Consider the following 21,757-nt stretch of genomic DNA (forward strand, 5'->3'; position numbering starts at 1 on the left):
TCTTTATCCCTTTCTTCCCATACCGATCATCCTAGTTCTTATGTTCCATAGATGAGAGAAATCATATGATAGTTGTCTTTCTCTGCTTGACTTATTTCACTTAGCATTATCTAAGGAGGGCACTTGTGATGAGTCTTGAGAGTTACATGAAAGTGTTGAATCACAAAATTCTACTCCCGAAACCAATATTACACTATATGTTAATTAACAAAAATTTTTTTTAAATTTTGAAAAAGAAAAAAATAAAAACAGCAGGTATAAAGGAGGATATTGGTATCCATAAATTGAGAATCATTTGTGAGAAATTCTCTTAAAATTCTGAAGCTGTTTGGATATCGGTGGAAATATATTTATTGTCAGATGGTTGGTAGAAAGGTTTGACATAATAATTAACTCATATCACATTAAGCATCTTCATTAGCTATATGTTCTAAAAAGAAATAATACCTCTGATTCTCAAAATACTACAGTATGTGTTTGTACATTTTATCAGTGATATTTACAAAGGAAAGTAGTTTTGCTAGGCCTCATGGTTTGGGTCATATTAATTAACTGATATCATTAACTAGATGTAGGCTACATCATTGGCTGCATTGTTGGCTACATCAATGTAGACTGCATTGTTGGATGCATCATTGTGGATACTTCATTACATGTGAATTGCAATATACTCTACCTGTCCAAAGAAGGGGATTCCTCGTCTAAAGTGTGAATCCACTTTCACGAACTTGACTCTGGTTACAATATTTGTGATTTCACTGGTCCCATTTCCAGTAAATACTAGGTCTAAAAATATGTAGAGAAGAGTCAGTACTCTTGGAAGTTACTTTAGTACTAAAATTCATTTCCTTCCACCTTCCAATGACCCTTATTTTGTTATGGAAAGCAAACAAATGTTTATTGTTCCACTCCTTATATTAATTTAGAGTTCAAACCTGTTCCTTCTTCTCTGATCTTGGCTTCCACTTTAAGTTGCATTTCATAACCCATATTTTTAATTTGGAGTAGGTTTGATTTTACTTCTTGGGTGATGCAGCCATTGCTGTTGAGCTGAGAGAAATGTAAAAAAATTAATAAATGCCATACTGATTAAGACCAATCATCACTAAATATATTATTTTCTTTCCAATGCCAAGACAACTTCTTTGGGTTAAACATGTTAACTAACCTTCAGGAATTTAATATTCACATCTGCTTTATAATCTCTAAGGGTTAATCATCAAAATGAGAATTTTATTGACCAGGAATAGAAATTCTTTCTCCTTATTGGTGGGAAATATTTTGTGAGAGCCTTACTCCAATATTCTCTTTCCATTAAGTAAAACGGGGTAGCTCAATGGTTGTCAACAATAATAGCCCCTAGGGGCGCCTGGGTGGCACAGCGGTTAAGCGTCTGGGCGTGATCCCGGTGTTATGGGATCGAGCCTCACATCAGGCTCCTCCGCTATGAGCCTGCTTCTTCCTCTCCCACTCCCCCTGCTTGTGTTCCCTCCCTTGCTGGCTGTGTCTCTCTCTCTGTCAAGTAAATAAATAAAATCTTTAAAACAAAACAAAACAAAAAAACAATAATAGCCCCTAGAGAGAAAACTGTAAACTAACCTGTTGACTGAATTTCTCACAGAACTCTTGTTTTTGACAATAAGTGGGATGAAATAATTTTCTGCACATGCTTACAGTTGCAAGTCCTGGGACAGGTTTCCCATAGGTGTATCTGTCATGTAAGAAATAAATCAGGAACTGAAGAAAGGTATCTACATTTTCCACCACCAGCCCACCACAGATGAGACAATTACTCTCTGCAGTTCCTTGCACTTCTTTATCATTTTGGGCTCATATCAACTGAAATATGCCTGGAAAATATCTTTATCAAGAGGTACTACTCATTAAAACATTTAAAATTTTGCTGCAATGTACAATCAAGTTTCCTTCGGGATTTAAAAAAATTTCTTGCTTTTAGCTTATTTATTTTTTATCATTCTTTTTATTCAGTCATTGTAAAATCAAAACTTGTTGTTTATACCAAATGAGAAAACTCGGGTAATAAATAGAACATAAAAAAATAAATAATAGAAATAATAAACCCAATATAATAACATGCACAGAGAGAGAGAGAGGGAGAGAGGGAGAGAGGGAGAAAGAGCCCCAATAAAACCTAACAACCATGAGGCATATAAAAAAATTGTATGTGTATGCACTCTATATTTCTATTAGTTTTCTCTTTCTTAATAAAAATGGAATAATTAGCAATCAGCTTGCTTTGGGCATTAGTTTTCTTTCCTATTTGTAAGTGTCTCCAATATCACTTCAAATAAAAAATGTAATCAGAGCAACTTATTCTGAAACCCCTTTCTAACATACAGATATCAGTACTAGGATGCATTAAATTAGACAAATAATCCTTGGTCATTACTCCAAGACAGAATTGAGGCAGAGGTCCAGATACTTTGATGCTTCCAGTATATAATATTCAGATGGGCATATGTTTTTTTTTACTCTGCATGCTCCCTCCGGTACTGATGATTTATAGGAAATGCGTTTTAATTCTCAAGGTTGAAATGAACTCTAAGAGTTATTTGTAATTGCACTTTTCCATAGACAGAAAAAAAGACAGAAAAAATTTCAAAAATAGCATTAATAAGTCCTTCACTATCAATAATCACTTTAAATGTAAGCCAATTAAATTATCCAATAAAAAACATAGAGGGGATAAATGGATAAAAATACAAGACCCAACAATATGTCATATACAGGAGACACATTTTAGGCTGAAAGTGAAGATATAGAAAAAGATATTCCATAAAAAATGATAACCAAAAAAGATCAAGGGTAGTCATACTAACATCACACAAAATTGACTTTAAGTCAAGAACTGTCATAAGAGACAAAGAAGTTATATAATGATAAAAGTATCAATTCACCAAGAAGATAGAACAATTACATATGCACCCAGTATCAAAATACCTAAATATATGAAGCAAACACTGATGGAACAGAAAGGAGAAACAGACAACAATACAATAATAGCAGGAGACTTTAGTACTCCACTGTCAATAATACATAGAATATCCAGACAGAAATTCAATAAGGAAACGGTGAGACTGAACAACCTTAGACACTGTATGCACTTAAGAGATGTATTTAGAATATTATACCCCAGTGTTGGCAAAGATGTGGAGAAAAGGAATCCTTGTACAATGCTGGTGGGAATGTAAATTGGTACAGCCACTGTGGAAAACTATGGAGGTTTTTCAAAACATTAGAAATAGAATTACCATATGACCCAATAATTCCACTGTTGGATATTTATCCAAAGAAAATGAAAATGCTAATTTGAAAACATATATGCACCACCATATTTATTGCAACTTTTTTTTTTTTTGCAATAACCAAGGTATGGAAGCAACCCAAGGGTCCAACAAGAGATGAATGGATAAAGAAGATGTGTAGATACAGCGGAATACAACTCAACCATAAAAAGGATGAGGTCTTGCCATTTGCAACGACATGGTCGAACCTGGAGGATATTATGCTAAATGAAATAAGTCAGACGGAGAAAGACAGATACTGTATAATTTCACTTATATATGGAATCTAAAAAACAAAACAAATGAATAAACAAATAAAAGGCAGAATCAGACTTATAAATGCAGAGAACAAACTGATGATTTTCAGAGGGGATGGGCAAAATTGGTGAAGGGAAATAGCAGACACAGGCTTCTAGTTATGGAATGAATAAGTCATGGGAATTATAAGCATAAGGAATATAGTCAATGGCACTGTAATCATGTTGTATGCTGACAGATGATAGCTACACATGGAGTGAGCACAGCATAACATATAAATTTGTTAAGCCCTGTGTTGTACACTTGAAACAAATGTCACATTATATGTCAACTATATTCAAATAAAAAAAGGAAAGCATACCAAAAAGAAAAAAAAGAAAAGAAAAAGTCATCCAAACCAGAAAAGAAGTAAAACGATCACTATTTGCAGAGGACATAATATTAAAAGTAGAAGCCCCCCCATATGACTTCACAAAAAATTGTTAGAACTAATAAACAAATCCCATAAAGTTGCAGGATACAAAATCAACATACAAACCGAGCTGTATTTCTATACACTAACAATGAATTATATGAAAAAGAAATTAAGAAAATAATCCTATTTACAATAGCAACAAAAAGAATAAAAGACTTACTAATATACTTAACCAAGGAGGTGAAAGACTTATACACTGAAAACTACAAATCATTAATGAAAAAAGTAAAGAAGCCACAAATAAATGGAAAGACATCCTATGTTCATCGATTGGAAGACAATATTAAGATAACCATACTACCAAAAGCAATCTCCAGACTCAATGCAATCCCTATCAAAATCCTAATGGCATTCTTTACAGAAATAGAAAAAACAATCTTAAAATTCATGTGGAACAGCAAAGGACCCTAAATAGTCAAAACAATCTTGAGAAAAAAGGAAAAGCTGGAGGCATCACACTTCCTGGTTTAATACAGTACAGCCCTGGCATGAAGATGGATATGTAGATCAACGGAACACAGTGCAGAAATAAATTCATCTATATATATATTCGATTTATCTTTGACAAGGGTGCCAAGAATACACAGTAAGGAAAGGATAGTATCTTCAACAAAAGTGTTGGGAAGGCTGGATATCCACGTGCAAAAGAATGAAATTAAACCCTTATGTTACACTATATACAAAAAATGACTCAAAATAAAGACCTACATGTAAGACCTGAAATCATAAAATTTCTATCAAAAGTATAGGGGGAAAGCTTTATGACACTAGTCATAATAAGAAATTGGAACCCTTGCACATTGTTGATGGAAATGTAAAATAGTGCAGACACTGTGGAAAACAGTGTGGAGGTTTCTCAAAAAATTAAAAATAGAGATTATGTCAGGTTTTAAAATTTTGTTCTTTCACTGAACCAAGAGGATCTATGATCTATGTATGCAAAATACTCCAAGTATCCTCATAAAAGGCTAGAGGAGAAATTACAATTAATCAGTTCAATGTACCATTAGGAAACAGTCAGGCAAATCCAGCAAGTGGGACATTTGCAGACCAACTAACCTATGCTCTTCAATAAGTTAACATCACAGGGACAAAAGGAGGTTACAGACTTCTAAAACTTTGAGATATTTATAGATTCCCGTGGCTTGTTAAAAAATATTGGAGAAAAAAATTGGAAGGGAGGAGAATAAATGGAAAAATTTGGCAAATTTTCATAACTTTAGTCACAATTGATGGGTACATGGATTTTCATTTTACTATTTTGTTAACTTTTGCATTCAACTGAAAATTTCCATTGTAGAGAGATGGAAGAAAAGGGTACATGTGAGTTATAACAATCAAAAGCAATGAGTAAACACCATTTTTAGAAAGATTGAGGGAACTTGAGTGTAGAATAAGAATCAGTATTGGAAAATTACTTTTAATTTCCTAAAGTTTCAGAATGGCATCATGACTATGTAAGAAAATGTCAGTAATTTGTAGAGGTACAAAGTACTGCATCTAGAGCACAATGTCATGATCTTTGTAATTTATCCCGAAATTTTAAAGCAAAAAAAAGAAATGTTGTAGCAAATATAGAAAGACGTCGATTGTTAAAATCATGATTAGGGATGTCTTCTATTCCTTTGTATATTTGAACATTTTAATAATAAGCAGTTGAAATAAGTCATTGAAGTAATTTTTTTAATTCTGTGTAAAATTAATTTATGATTATGTACCTAGCCAAATAATGACTCGAAATTGAGGCAAAATATGAACTTTCAGACAAAAGCAATTTAACTCACATCCCACATACTGATACGTTCACTTTTTCATCCAGGATACTGATTATCTTTGGCACCTGAACTTTGACCTCAAACTTGGGAAGCACTGTTGATAGAGATAATGGAAATAGGGAGGCTGGTAAACATTTAATGGAAATACAAATATTTCATGTCTATAACTTTTCCCAAAATAATACCCTGAAACGCTAGATGCATTTTTCAAGTGTCAACTTTAAGATGATAAGTTTTAACAATTCATGAAAAATTTAACTGACTTTGTGATCACAGCAGATCTCAATGACACTAACAAAGGATGATGGCTCCACTGAAATAAGAATTTTGGTACTTGGCAAAATGTAACTTGGTACTGAGAATCAAGGTCTTGTGAGCTTCTGGTGCACAGAATTACAATGGCTTTACAAACAGCTCAAGCTGATTCTAATCCAAGTTCCACATACCTATGGGAGATTCAGAAAGTCTAAGTGAGTGCATGGTATGAACCAAAAAGTTATGTCCTTTTCATTTTTCAGAATCCATACCAAATTCTTCCACAGTGAAGGGATGCTCTATCCTTTCACCCGATGTCTTCTGTACCACCACCTTGTAAGAACCCTGAATGGGCTCAGACGAGAGGGGAAAGGCCAGCTGTTGGAGGCCACTCTCCAACCTGAGACTCTGCCATTTTCCAACTCGATTTCTTTTTGGGTCCTAGAGGTAAACAAGGAGCATGGGGAATAATTGCATAGCCATGATAGTCCTTGAACCAAACAAACGACTTTGGGGTTGGTAACTGGCCTCGCCCTCAGAAGAGATAAACACAGAAGAAAGATAAAACAGAATAAACCTGACATCTGGGAATAGGAAATTTTAGATCTGAAAGTTTTTTTTTTTAATAGTAATTCATCTCTAAGGAATACCAGAACTTCTAACCTTAAATGTGCTGGTTTCCTTATATAAGACTCTTTCTGTTGCTTACCTCAAGGTATACCAGTGGAATCTATATGAAAAAAGGAAAGAAGAGATGTGATTGGAATTTCACCAAAGGCTATTATTTCAGACTTATGATCCAATAGCTTACTCAGGAAAAATAGTATCTGTAGTAAGATGTAACAAAATTTAACCTGAAACTTTAAAGAACTAGAATTACTTAGGAAAACCAGTAAATAGTTCTAAGAAAAGCATAAATATTTCTACAACAATTAATCATTGTGTTGCCATTTCCTGAAAAATATTATTGGTGAATAAATTTTGGTAATATTTACTAATTTATTAATATTACTTACCAGGAATATTTAGGTTGAAGTTCTCTTAATAAAGAATATGACCATACTGTTTACTTGCATAAATTAGGAAATGGATATTAATAGAGTGATATGTTATTATAATTTAGACCAAATAGTAATAAAGTTCTCAGAATGATTTGGTTAACAGTTAGCCAAGAATACTTTTTCTAATTTAAAAATTGTATTTTTAAAGTAGCTTTGTTTCTTTGCAATGTTGAAAGCTAATTAGAGGAAGGGACACTCAATCAGCAAAAACAAAATCTTTGTATATAATATATATTTGATATTATATCTATATTACATATTAAAATATATAATAAAATATATATGTATAAAATATATGTATATGTATTTGTTACCATATTATAATATTGTCTATTATATATATATATTCAGAATCAGCAAAACTCTTCATGCTTTAAGTAATCATAAACTCCTTAAGAGTACCGGTATGGATAGCTCCTAACTTTTAAATTTTGTCTCTTCATTATGTTTCGTGTATTGTGTTTACAGCAATAAATGTAGCAATTATCGAACGATTAACTACTATTATAAGAGAAATAGCTTCCTCATCTCTTACCCTTTAGTTATGCCTTACATAAGACTCTAGATCTGTGGTGCGGCTGGTGCCCTGGTTCCAAAAGGAATGTCTTTCGTCTTCTTGCTTTTCTTGGACCTTTCTGCTCCCACTTGGGTGAGTACTTCCATCCCACCCCCCACCAAAACCATAACACTCGAGATACCTACCAGTTCATTTAGGGGGTGAAAGTTCTCATCCACAGAGACAATACGGAATTTTACTGAAAAAGAAATTCCCTGGTGAGACTTGGACATGATAAAGCAGGTAATGTGAATGATAATGTAGGAGACTAAGAGATAGGGGTTATGGTGATTGGTTGCAAAACCTACTGAGGGGTGGCCTTTCCTTCTCAGCGCTGCCCCCACTGAGGGAAATAGTGGAATTTCCCGACATACCTGTCTGTCCAGGTTTATAGATGGGTTTGTCTGTCTGGACAAAGACCAGACTTTGAGTGTTCTTTACCAGCACTGTGTTCCTCTTCCTAAAGTCTTGTGTTGGTCCCTTTATCTGGACAGTGAGGAATGCCACCTCTGAAGACGAGGAAATCCTTGGGAGCTAAGGAACAAAGAATACCGCTGATCAGCCACGCAGTCTTCTCCCTCCAAATCCTTCATCCCTTATTGTTTTCTATCCCTTTCAGCTTCACAAAGGACTATGTAAGTATAAATATTTCTCCCAATATGAGTGAAGATAATAATATAAGATACGGGGGAGATACGTCAGTGAGAGTACCATCAGTGGGACCCAAATCTCCATATAGCTTACCTGGAACTCTGGTTATTAAATTGTACTCCTTTTAACAGAGTATATATATTGTGAAGGAATGGAAAGAAGCCTCTCTGTAAAAATGTGTGAGAATATATAGCTGAGTATCCCAAGCTGGGCAACCTCAAAGAGGTACTGGATGCTTGCTTTGAGGGTCTTGCACCATTTATACATTCAGAGGACAAAGACACCTAATGTCTCACCACAGGAGAACAATTCTGCTACATGTTGTCCTACCATGAAATTTTTGTATAATCTCTTTCTAGGCACTGTCCTACTCCGGCCTTAAAGAGGTGGTTACATATCAAAACTAGAAAATCTAGGGGCATCTGGGTGGCTCAGTCGTTAAGCGTCTGCCTTCGGCTCAGGGCGTGATCCCAGCGTTCTGGGATCGAGCCCCACATCAGGCTCCTCCTCTGGGAGCCTGCTTCTTCCTCTCCCACTCCCCCTGCTTGTGTTCCCTCTCTCGCTGGCTGTTTCTTTCTCTGTCAAATAAATAAATAAAATCCTTAAAAAAAAAAGACTAGAAAATCAAGTCATACGCTTTCTATGGCTGATAGGATTTTTTTTTTTTAGAACTTTAATTTTCTTTCCTATGCTGGTGGGAAATCCATGCTTTGTTCCTTCGTAGCTGAGAACTCACTCTCTTTAGTACTTTACGAAGTCCTCAGTAACATTCTTAAAGTCGTTCTTTGGGATTCAACACCAGTTCCCCATCACGATGACTCAATATAATGTACCAAACAAGGACAGGCAGATAGTACTCACAGTGAAGGAGACGCAGTGGAATAAGTCCTTCTCCACCACCAGGTCAGTGAAGAGGCTCTGGTTTCCCCCGAGGGACTCCAAAGAAGCACTTACAGTCACTGTCTCATTCAGGAAGCTCAGAAGGAGGCAGCCCTTCTCAGGGGTCCCAGTGTACAGCAGGGAGGGGACCAGCACCACGTACTGCCTGGGGAGAGAAGAGGCTGAATCAGAGAAAAATGGAGGATAGCAAGCATTTTCAACCCTAAACGTGTTTTCTATAACAGTATGTATTTCTTACTACAATTGGTTCTATACCAAATGTCAATGGACTAAGAACATTGAGATGGAAATTCTACCACTGCCTGGCATAAGAATTATGTTTTTTTACTCCTGAGTACTTCCTCACCCATACAGTCAGTCTGCCGGAAGTTGGTTTCAGGATGTTACAGTTTTATAGGAGTTCTTTGTGTTATAGAACATTAATATCTGAATTCCTGAATATATATCCGTTAAAGTGCACAAATATAATAAATTGCTGATTATTCACTTTATAAAAAGATTTACGTTAAAATCTGTCTAAATAAACATCGCTGGTACATGAACACCACGACTGAATTTATATAAATTCAACTGAAAAAATTTCAGTGAGCATATATCCATTACACAAAATAACTCATGTCTATATTGTAAAATAATTTTCTTTATAACAGTAACACTGAAAACAGTATATATTTGCTGTTTCTCTAAGTTTCCTCAGATATGCCTTAGCCAAAATCAGTAATTTTTTTATCAATAAGTTTTTATTTCTGTCAATAATTTGCAAGCACACACAAATACACACTGCGTTTGATTAACATTCTCCTTCATTCTCACCCTCTTGAGGTAATCAATATTAATATATTAATATTAATACTTCTATGTTCATAAATATATGCTTGTGTCAAACTATATGGGTGGATAAATTATATTTACTTACTAAAAAAACAAGTTCATATAAAATGTATTATTTTGCAAAGTCTTTTTTATTCTAATAATTGAATATATTTAATTATTCAGAGGCATGGGCAATTTTTTGTGTGAGCTTTCCTTCTTTCTTTCTCTCTTTCTTTTTCTTTCTTTCTTTCTAGATTTTAAGTAATCTTTACACCCAACGTGGGGCCTGAACTCACGACCCCAAGATCAAGAGTCGCATGCTCTACCAACTGAGCCAGCCCGGCGCCCCTGTGAGTTTACTTTCTTGACTTCATTGCTAAGTTTCCTTTATCTATTATATTCTCACATATTCTACTCCCCTCCTCCACAATCCCCCCCGGCATATTTCCAGTTACAATTCTACACATTCTTTGGGAACCATCCCAAGTGACATTTTGACAGAAAAACTTTCCTGAAGCAGTCAGCTTAGTATAATCTTTCCATACTTTGAATCTGTATGGGCTGAAAGAGAATATGTGTTTCCTACATACTTACTACTTGCAAGGAATTGTGTTAAGCAGTCTCTGTATTAACCCTCCTAGCAATCCTGTATAATACATACATCATACTCTTCATATTCATGACGGCTAAAACATGAGGTCCTCGCCAGTCCCCAAATTTGAATATTCAACAGTAAGATAAAATCCCTGCCTACTCACTAAATCAGTAAATTGTACATAAAATGTGACTCCTCAAAACTTTAATGATTCATAGCTGCAGGTTTAAGTCATTTATTTTTAGAGTTAATTTACAGTTAGGAAAAAGAGTGCTACTATTTTCTTATATTGTTTTACTGTCTGTTCCTTTCTATTTCCAACATGGACTCTTACACTTAAAAAAAAATATCAGGCAATTTGACACATGAAAAACTATTTTGTTACTTTTCAAAGTTAATAGGTATGAGACTAGGAGAAGAGAGAAACAGACAATTTAGTTGTGGAATCTGGAAGTCAAGTTTGGTTCTCTCATTCATCATGTTGTATGTGTTTTAAGTTGTTCCTTAGCAAAACTGTATGCCATGAATCTTTAGACCCACCCTTCAAAAATTAAAATCTCAGATTTTTTAATTGCATAGTGCTAAGGCTTTGTTCTAAAGCAGAGAAGCTCAGAGCAGTTAAACAACCTGCCCATAATCATTCAGATAGTACCTCTATTTCATTCCTTTCTGGCATCTGGATTTTTTTTTTAAATTTATTTGACAGAGAGAGAGACAGCCAGTGAGAGAGGGAACACAGCCAGGGGGAGTGGGAGAGGAAGGAGCCTGATGTGGGGCTCGATCCCAGAATGCCGGGACCATGCCCTGAGCCGAAGGCAGACGCTTAACAACTGAGCCACCCAGGCGCCCCTGGCATCTGGATAATTCTTATCTGAATAATCTACTCTTTCAAAAATATGGTAAGTGATAAAAATTATCATTGTTTTACCTCCCATGCATACTTTTTTCCCTCTAGTTCTTTCATCTTCATAGGAAAGAAGGCAGTGTATTATAATTTTATTCAATATACTATTTTTATTCTTATTAGTTATAAGCTTAATTGATGTCATAATTTAAAAATTAATTCCATATATATTAGATATTTCAAACAATGATTTCATAAAGGTTTGGTTAGTATCATTTAATAGATATTGAAATTGGAACCCATCAAGCTTGAGTAATTTGCCCAAGATTTCATCTATAAGTGATCAATTAAATTATTAAAATATTACTTAACCATGGATGTTTGCATTTTAAATATTTGCCTTTGTTGGAGTGACTAAGTTTTGCAAATATTAAACAGATGACTTTTAATTTTCTCTTTTTCATGTTCCCCTGCCACCTCCATCTCTGTGAAGGCAAAGGAGGACAGTTACTGGGTCTTTTGGGTAATATCTCTCATTTACCACATCAAGGGCTAATAATGCTGGAGGGATACGGGATGTTTTCTGCATAGTGAGAAAATACCTCTTCTGTTCATGAGAACTAGGCCATGAGGTTTGTTGTGCCTTATCAACTGTTGCATGCGATGGTAAGTAATGAGTTTTCAGGGGGCAGAATTATCGTATGTTATAGTTGGACTGAAAACACAGACTGCTTAACATTTCCAACCCCAGTAAATGCCACTTGCTCCATCCATTCAGTCTTTACTCAGAAATCTGAACAGCTCCCACATATTTCCAGATGCTCTCTGGGTGGAATGCAGTGGAAGGCGGTGCCACCCACAATTGTACATGAGAGGAATGATGGCAGAAAAATGAACCCCTACTACTTACTGGGAAGTTGTGCACTGAAGAAATCTGAAGAAGAAAGAAAAGCGAGCTGGTCAGAGCTCTGATTTCTGCTTCCTGCACTCTGGCCTGGAGAGGCCAACTGTATTAAGTGGATTAAGCCAACACAACGAGAAAAGCCTCTGCGCATGTAGGACTCTGGAGGCTGCCTGTATCAATCTGGAGCATAGCTACATGCAAGTCAGGAGTGCAGAGTGGGTAGGGGCCTGAATTACAAAGGGGAAACAGGACTCTGCAGTCCAGGTTGTATTGGAATAGTCGCAGGATTGGAGGCAGGATGCTGTGGCAAGTTGGGGTTCTACAGGATAAAAAGGAGCTGAGGCGAATCGGAGTCAGCCAGAGAGGGCTTCTGGGATTTCTTGGTCAAGGGACCAAGCTGAGACAAAACCAGATGGCTGAAGATTCAAATGATGAATGGCAGGTGAGGAGAAGCCAGATTAACAGTGGCCAAGGAAGACCAAGAACTCCCAGACCAAAGACTCTGAACCTTTTTCTCTACCAGGAAGGAATGGAGATCACAGCCTTCTAGATCCTGTCTTGGGGAGGAACTGGGGAGAGGTGGAAGAGAAGTCTTACAATGACTGGATTTCACCAACTTTACAATTTGAATCGTTTTCAATTACTCCCTGCCCCCCTTCCCAACTGGCCAGTTACTTGGGTTTCTTGCTGATGACTCAGTAAATTTTCAAAAAACAAAGGAGCTATACTTCCTCTACATGTGTGATCTACAATATGAATTAAACTGCACCCCACTCTACACTGTAACTATTTTTATAGTCAATGCTTTCCATCCTAAAGAGTGATTCCGTGAAGGTGGGATCTGACGTTTCACTGTCTAATCAAATCATGCCTTCCAGTGACTACTTATTCTGTTTATGATTATGATGACCCAGTGGGGAAAAAAAAGAAAGGTGTAGAAAAAAGAGAAAGAAAAAATAATCACTTGTGATTCATCTCTTATGATTGGAAGGTATCTTAAGAAATGGAAGGGTAGCATTTAATGGGAAAGTCAAAGCGAAGATATAAAGAAGAGACGGAGAAAAAGCACAGAACCTCGGGGAGGGGACTTTAAGAGAGACTTACGGTTCTGCAGGGTCTGAAGCATCGGTAGACAGCAGGACAAGGAGGAGCAGCATGAAACGTGAACGAGGAAGTCTGCCTTTCTCCATAGTCAAGTCTCAGCCACTGTGTTGCGCCCAACTCCCTGCCTTCAGCCTGGTCCCTGAGATGTCTTAAATTTATCAGGCTTTACGTGGCTGCTATTTGCAAACAAGCTCCACCCCAAGGCCTCCAAATGGAGCTCAGAGTTGGGCAGAGCTTCCCTAAAAAGGTCATTGCTCTAGTGATTGCCTCATTACCCTCAAGGCTAACCCCTGACAGGCTCTGAGGCATTTCCAGAGAATAAAATTCATATTTTAGTTAGAATGAACTTTCTTTTACTTTGACAGCAAAGCTCCTGGTGAAGGGCTCCTTATAAAAGATTCATCCCCGTTATTGTGTATATATTAAATCAGTTGTATTTTGTTACACTATCACACTTCTTGGTCATCATCAACCAAATTTTATGTGTCCACTCTCCCAGTGATAGAATCAAGATTGCCTCCACCTCCCTGAGACCACAAATAACGCTTTGATAAATATCTTTTTAACATGTTTCCTCACTTAGACAAAACTCTTTGGAGGACACAAACACAGAGGTGGGATTGTCGATCTGAGGCATGTACTTAACAGACTAAATACTGCCAGATTAGTCTCCAGAATGGTTGTAACACACGATGATTCCACCAGCTAGTGCACAAGGGTTTTCATACCCTCAAATTTCTGCCAAAGGCTGGTCTTCACATTTTGCCAAATGGATATGAAGTGATATCGTATCATTGTTTCAGTCTGTATTTATCTCACTATCAATGACTTCAAGGTTTTTTTTTAAATATGCTTTTAGTTTGTAACCCTTTAATTTTCCTAACCCCTTCTACTAACAATCTTTTTATTTATTTATCTATTTATTTATTTAAAAGATTTTATTTATGTATTTGAGAGAGAAAATGAGTGAGCGAGAGAGAGAGCAAGCACAAGCAGGGGGAGGAGTAGAGGGAGGGGCAGAGGAAGAAGCAGGCTCCCTGCTGAGCAGGGAGCCGGATGTGGGACTCGATCACAGGACCCCAGGATCATAACCTGAGCCGAAGGCAGATGCTTAACCAAATGAGCCACCCAGGCGCCCATACTACCAATCTTTTTAAACCCATTCATTTTTAGTGCCACTTACATGGTCTGTTAAAGTCTTACATACCCATTGATCCATCTCTGAACTCCTTATTTCCTACTAGTGGTCTTTTTGTTCACTCTTACACCAGTATCCTTCTCCCCCATGTACATGAAACTTGAGCTTATTCATTTCATTGTACAAGTATTTGATATTCTTGTTTTGTTTTCCCCTGCAGCAGCTGTCAGTTGCTGAGAGGGATAGTTAATATTTATTTTGCATTGCAATTTATTTCCACTTTTGTTTGTGTAATTTTAATGACTATGTATTGAAAATGGGTGTAACTTCCTGCTTTATATTTCTTTTAAAGTAATTAATATCCCTCACAGTCTCTTCTGATTTTATTTTTCCTTAAATTTAATTTTGATAGATATAAGATTGCTACTGGGGTAGCTTTTCTTTGGTTCATATTTTATTGCTTTATCTCATTTCAAGCTGTATCATTTTTCTGATTTTCTTTTTTCAAACTTTTTCTTTTTTAAAGTGTAGACAACACATTGCTAGATTTTTTCCCTTTTTTATCAGCTAGTTTAATAGTTTCTCATTTAATTGTTAAGTTTAATGCATTTACAGTTATTGTTATTTCTGAAAGTTTTATTCATCTGATTTAAAATATACATTTTCTGTTTTGTCTTATGATTGTTGCTATTACATAAGACTCATACTCATGTTTATTTATTCCTGTGATAGCTTAGATTTTCCACATCTTCCATCTAATAGGGCAGGTATTTTAGAAATTGCCTATATATGTTTAGTCTCTCCTATATCTATCCCTCTTCATATATATATTTTAAAGTAATGAGTTACTGAGGTCTGTGTGAGTTACCAAGTCAATACCTTCCAAATCCACCCTTCACTGGTTACTTTGCCTTGTGGAACTGGTGTCTGTGAATTTCTATCCTTTGCTAAGATGTTAAGCTGTCCTAATGAAGAGTTCGAGAAGAACACTGGAGAAGGAAGAAATTTCTCTTCTTGGTTGTAAGGTGCTCTTCCAGGTAGTCTCCTTCAGCAGATGTGGCTTCTGCAGTCCCAGGCTCCTCTGGTGCCGGGTTCCTGCCGTTTGCAGGATCTGTTCAGCACCTGTCTTCAGCAGTGCATGTGGCTTTTGCACCGCAAGGTGCCCCCATGGCTAGCAGCACTTGGCAACTGACTGTGGTTGATTTTCCCCAACACCTTCTGAGGTGCTTCCCAGCAAGAGTGCCACCAGCCCAGCCCCTTCCCTTGTCACCTGGTTTTCAAGCCTTAGTGAACTTCTCTATCATCCAGTGAGCCAGGGCTGCTTCCACTCCAACAAATTTCAGCACTCAGCGTTGCGGAGTTCCTTTGTTGGATGTAGTTCAGATCTGTCTTTTCCTTGGTGCACTGTTTCAGCCCATGGAAAGTGTCTGCTTCATAGTCCTGGTATTGTAATATTTTTTTAGAGTTCTTTTTATTCTGTATTAAATAATCTCTTATTATACCAATCTCCTGTTTTTGTTTATAATAGTTTATATTAAACGTTCCCTCTTCAAATTACAATGTGGTTTTGATCCCCTTGATTGTACCTTGCCTGATACAAAATTAATACTTTCTCAAGTTTCTTTGATTTTACCCATTTTATTTAAAGAAATCCATAAATAGCACTAATACTTTAAATCATTTTTGCTTTCATATCTTTTATAGTGTACCCTGGTTTAATTCTCTATTTTGTTTGCAAACTTTCTCTTCAATGGTTTTCAGCATAGGGCTTTTGTCCAGCAAAACTTCTGAGGCTTTGAATACATGCAAATATTTTTATATTCTCACATTTGAGTCATGATTTTCTTGGACATAAAATTCTTTACTTTTTAATTTTTACTTATTTTTTGGACATAAAATTCTTGATGTGAAGTTTTCCTTGGTGCCTTAAACTATTTTTCATTTGTATTCTTGTATTCAGTGTTGTTGAGAACTTGTACTTAGTCTTTGTCTCTGGAATCATTTAGAATTTTTCTTTATCTTACAAATTTTAAAAGCTTAGTATATGTCCATGTTTGTGGTATTTTTTTCATCTTTTTTATGTAGTTATTTAAATTTTTTTGATTCTGGGAAATTTATTTCCATAATTTATATTTTTTTCCTTTTTCCTTTCCTGATCTGGGAAGTCTAAGATGTAGATGTTCATGCTTCTACTTCAATCTTCCATATTACTTAGCTTTTCATTTGCATTTTCTATGTACTTATTTCAACTTTTCTGCTGCTTTTTTGCAAAGTTCCTCCACTTTATCTTCAAGCTCATTGTTTTGTTCGTCAGTATACACATCAGAATATTAATCTCATAAATATCAAATGTTATGTGTTCATATCTAATATTCCCACTTTTTTGTGTAATGATTTCTAGCTTTTAATTATATTTTGTATACCTTTTATTATTTATTTTAAAAAATTATGATTAGTTTATATTATGTTTATTCTGATAACTCTTCTTTAGGTAATATATGTTGATCACTTTGCTGTGTTTCTTTTATAGGACTTGAACAGACAACATTTGTTTAGTTATTTTGGCATGTGAGCCCATTATTAATGGGATACTTTGGCCGATAATATATGTAGGGGAAGAGCCAAAGATCATCCTTGTCCGTGATCCTGCTAGTGACTTTAAAGTATGGAGAGGGAAAGAGTCCAGGGAGGAAATCCCCAGGCACCAAGGACCACTGGTGATCACTCTTACTTGCTACATTTTTTTTTGAAGATTTTATTTATTTATTTGATAGATATAGAGACAGCCAGCGAGAGAGGGAACACAAGCAGGGGGAGTGGGAGAGGGAGAAGCAGGCTCATAGCGGAGGAGCCTGATGTGGGGCTCGATCCCATAACGCCGGGATCACACCCTGAGCCGAAGGCAGATGCTTTAACCGCTGTGCCACCCAGACGCCCCTACTTGCTACATTTTTATATCTGTAGGAGACAGCAGTGAAAAGAGATCACCTCCGGAGCTTGGAGGGTTGCAAGGGGGACAAAATGGAAAAATGAAAGCCAGAGGCAACTGGTTATTCCACATGGGATTTCATCTATTCTTCATACTTGCAGAGCTTTTCTGTTAATAGGATTTTACTCTAGGCTTTTGCTGCTGTTTCTGTGGTGCAGGGATAATGATTGTCCCAAACCAGCTTGAAAGAAAATCAACAGCAGAACTTAAATAACTTTCTTTCAATTTACAAAGTCAGCCATTTCCCAAATTCCTTTCTCTTTGACTACTAACTCCCCTGCCACTTCTTCATCAGCTCCAGATCGCCTTCGTTTCCTCCTTTTTTTCCTAATATTTTGTTGGTTCCTAAATCTTTTGCTTCTCTCTTGCTTATATTGTTTCTCCATGGTTATCTGGAAGAAGGAAGAAGCAGTCTGTGTTAATTTTTCATTTTATTGGAAATAAGTGTTGACTCTATTCTGTGCTTTTTTTTTGCTTGTTTTTGATATTTTGTATAATCTTTTTATTCTCTTCTGCATTAAGTGTAATTTCCTCAGATCTTATTACAAATTTGTTAATTTTCATTTTATCTGTCAGATCTACTTCTCAAACCATTAGAAATTTCTTTCTTCCTTTCTTATTTTTTTTTTTTTAAGTAGGCTCCACGCTCAGCCCAAATCCCAGAGTGGGGTCTGAACTCACAACCTGAGATTAAGAACTGAGTTGAGGGGTGCCTGAGTGGGGCAGTCGTTAAGCGTCTGCCTTCAGCTCAGGGCGTGATCCCGGCGTTATGGGATCGAGCCTCACATCAGGCTCCTCCACTATAAGCCTGCTTCTCCCTCTCCCACTCCCCCTGTTTGTGTTCCCTTTCTCGCTGGCTGTCTCTATCTCTGTCAAATAAATAAATAAATAAATAAATAAAATCTTTAAAAAAACAAAAAAGAACTGAGTTGAAATCAAGACACTTAACCAACTGAGCCACCCAGGCGCCCCTGATTTTTTTTATTTCAATGAATCAATTTTTTATTTCTTGAATTATTTGTAGTTGGTCTTTTTTCAGATTAACCACATTTTCCTTGCCTTACATTTTCTTTTTTTATTTTATTTTTTTATTTTTATTTTTTTAATGATTTTTTATTATATTATGTTAGTCACCATACAGTACATCCCCGGTTTCCGATGTTGCCTTACATTTTCTGTTCCTTGTTTTTACAACTCCAAACTTTGAAAAGTTGTAAAAGGGATTTGGGTGGCTGCAGAAAATTGTATTACATTTATTCTTGAGAGCTTTATTAGCCTGCTAAAATGCTAGATACGGGAGACACTTCTCAATGATCTCTCTTCCAGTTGCTTTTCTGTATGTAGGGCTAAAAGTTACGATTATCAATAAGGTGAGACTATACTGGGAACAGAAAAACACAATTGTGCAAAGTAATGGGCTGAGTGTCTGTTTTTCCAAGGGAAAAAAAGAAAGTATTTTTGTTTTAAAATGACTGGTTCTTTCATAATGTGAAACAGAATGGTGAAAGAGAGAACCTGAATGAATGTAGAATGAGGTCTGCAGGAAATGATTATTTCTCCCTTCATATGTAACATTGAATCTGGAAAGAAGCATTACAACTTTCTCCATAGCTGGCACATTTTGGGGGTAATTTTTTATTTAGATGCAACTCAAATAATGTAAAAGTCCATTTTCAAGTGTACAATTAAGTGACTTTAGTATATTCAAGTTAGGCAATCATTACCACTGTCTAATTGTTAAATATTCCATTGCTCCCAAAAGAAATATTGTACCTGCTCCCAATTTTTTCCTCCTCAGTTTCTTTCTTTTTTTTTAAAACATTTTTTTTAAAATTTTATTTATTTATTTGACAGAGATAGAGAGAGCCAGCGAGAGAGGGAACACAAGCAGGGGGAGTGGGAGAGGAAGAAGCAGGCTCATAGCAGAGGAGCCTGATGTGGGGCTCGATCCCATAACGCCGGGATCACGCCCTGAGCCGAAGGCAGCCGCTTAACCGCTGTGCCATCCAGCCGCCCCTTCTCCTCAGTTTCTGACAAACTTGAATCTATTTCTGTCTCTATGGATTTGTCTGGTTGGACATTTCATATAAGTAAATGGATTAATAACTTATGTGGTTATTTGTGTCTGGCTTCTTTTCGCTTAGCACGGTATTTTCAGGGTTCATCCCTGCTGCTGCCTGTATCAGCACTTTAATTTTTTTTAAAGATTTTATTTATTTATTTGAGAGAGAGAGACAGCACAAGAGAGAGCGAGCATGAGTGGGGTGGGGGAGGGCGGGCAGAAGGAGAGGGAGAAGAGTAGGGAGGCTGATGTGGGACTCGATCCCAGGACCCCAGGATCATGACTTGAGCCAAAGGCAGACACTTAAACAACTAGCCACCCAGGCACCCCTGTACTTTACTTTTTTATATGGATGAAAGATATTCCATTGTATGGACATACCATATTTTATTTATTATTCGGCTGATAAGACATTTGGGTTGTTTCCACTGTTCAGCTATTATGAATAATGCTGCCATGAACAGTTGTGTAGACGTTTTTGTGTGAATATGTGTTTTCAATTGTCTTTGGTGTGTAAGTTGGAATAGCATTGCTGGATCAGGGGCACCTGTGTGGTTCAGCTGGTGAAGTGTCTGCCTTCAGCTCAGGTCATGATCCTAGGGTCCTGGATCAAGTCCCACATGGGGCTCCCTGCTCAGCAGGGAGTCTGCCCCTCCCCTCCCACCCTGCTCATGCTCTCTCTCTCTCCCTCTCTCTCCCTCAAATGGATAAACAAAATCTTTAAAAAAAATTGCTGGCTCACACTGGAAATCTCTGTTTAGCGTTTGGGGTAACTGCCAAGCCATTTCCCAAACAGCTGCAGCTTTTTACATTGCTGCATTCCATAAATGCGGCTTCTCTTTTCTCCACATCCTTGCCAACACCTGTCATTCTCTGTTTTGTTGTTTGTTTTCTTATCCCCATCCTACTGAGTGTGAAGAGGTGTCTCATTGTGGTTTTGATTTGCATTTTCCTAATAACTAACGATATTGAGCATATTTTCATGAGTTGGCTGACTATTTGCACATTTTCTTTAGAGACGTTTCCATTCAATTCCTTTACCATATTTTAATTTGATTGTTTGCTTTCTTAGGGTTGAGTTGTAAGAGGTTTTTATGTGTTCTGGATCCTAGATTCAATTTTGAAAATAGTTTTAATATAGGAAAATGTGAGCCTTTCTTCTTTGTTCTTTTCCAATATCGTTTTGGCTACTTTGGGTTCCTTGCATCTCCAAATGAATTTCAGGATCGGCTTGCTCATTTTTGAAAGAAAAGCACTTGTAATTTTGGTTGAGGTTGCACTGAATCTATTGCACTGATCATTTTGGGGGATATTGCCATCTTAATTTTATCAATCTATTAGTATACTAAAATTTATATATTTCATTACTCTGTAATATTTTACATTAATATATATCTTTCAATCCATGAATATTTGATACCTTGGAGTTCTTTACCATTTTTGTTGATGTTACTCTTGGCTCAATTATTTTTTTTAAGATTTTATTTATTTATTTGACAGAGATAGAGACAGCCAGCGAGAGAGGGAACACAAGCAGCAGGAGTGAGAGAGAAAGAAGCAGGCTCCCAGGGGAGCAGGGAGCCTGATGCGGAGCCCGATCCCAGGACCCTGGGATCACGCTCTGGGCCAAAGGCAGACGCTTAATGACTGAGCCACCCAGGCGCCCCACTCTTGGCTCAATTTTGATGGGTTTATTAATTTTAAAAAACTTATAAAACTTTTACTGCAAAATGTTATATTAATGTAAAACTAAAATTAGGCTTTCTCTGTTAATGATATATTGGTCTTAGAAATTAAATTGTGGTTATTTACTTGGAATATAATAGGTACGATTATAAATATTGTGTTTTTAAAGATTATAAGAGAAGTTCTTTTTATTTCTTTTTATGCTATATTTAACCCTCAATTTAGTAGGTTTTGCTCTCAACAGTGGTTGAGATTTTTACTTATTTTCTGTTGTAATGTGTCCAGATAGCAACTATTCAGTGATGCACCAGAATATTTTTCTCTGCTTTGCGTTGACTTTACAATCATGTTCTTTTTTTTCTCTTATGTTAACTTTAATATATTTT

At 36.4% G+C, this 21,757-nt stretch overlaps 1 protein-coding gene across 1 annotated transcript in view; it reads right to left on the reverse strand.

Annotated features, from left to right (window-relative positions):
* LOC113257916 (pregnancy zone protein-like) overlaps nt 1-13,670 on the reverse strand; it is a 47,732-nt gene extending 34,062 nt beyond the window's left edge. Inside the window, 10 exon segments of the mRNA XM_057319026.1 lie at nt 677-786; nt 936-1,050; nt 1,600-1,711; nt 5,823-5,907; nt 6,341-6,509; nt 6,778-6,798; nt 7,832-7,884; nt 8,060-8,219; nt 9,198-9,381; nt 13,497-13,670. Coding sequence (XP_057175009.1) covers nt 677-786; nt 936-1,050; nt 1,600-1,711; nt 5,823-5,907; nt 6,341-6,509; nt 6,778-6,798; nt 7,832-7,884; nt 8,060-8,219; nt 9,198-9,381; nt 13,497-13,582 — 1,095 coding nt within the window. The 5' untranslated portion in view covers nt 13,583-13,670.
* Between the last annotated feature and the right edge of the window lie 8,087 nt (nt 13,671-21,757).

Source organism: Ursus arctos, unplaced genomic scaffold (genome assembly GCF_023065955.2).
Source record: "Ursus arctos isolate Adak ecotype North America unplaced genomic scaffold, UrsArc2.0 scaffold_26, whole genome shotgun sequence".
Classification (NCBI taxonomy): domain Eukaryota; kingdom Metazoa; phylum Chordata; class Mammalia; order Carnivora; family Ursidae; genus Ursus; species Ursus arctos.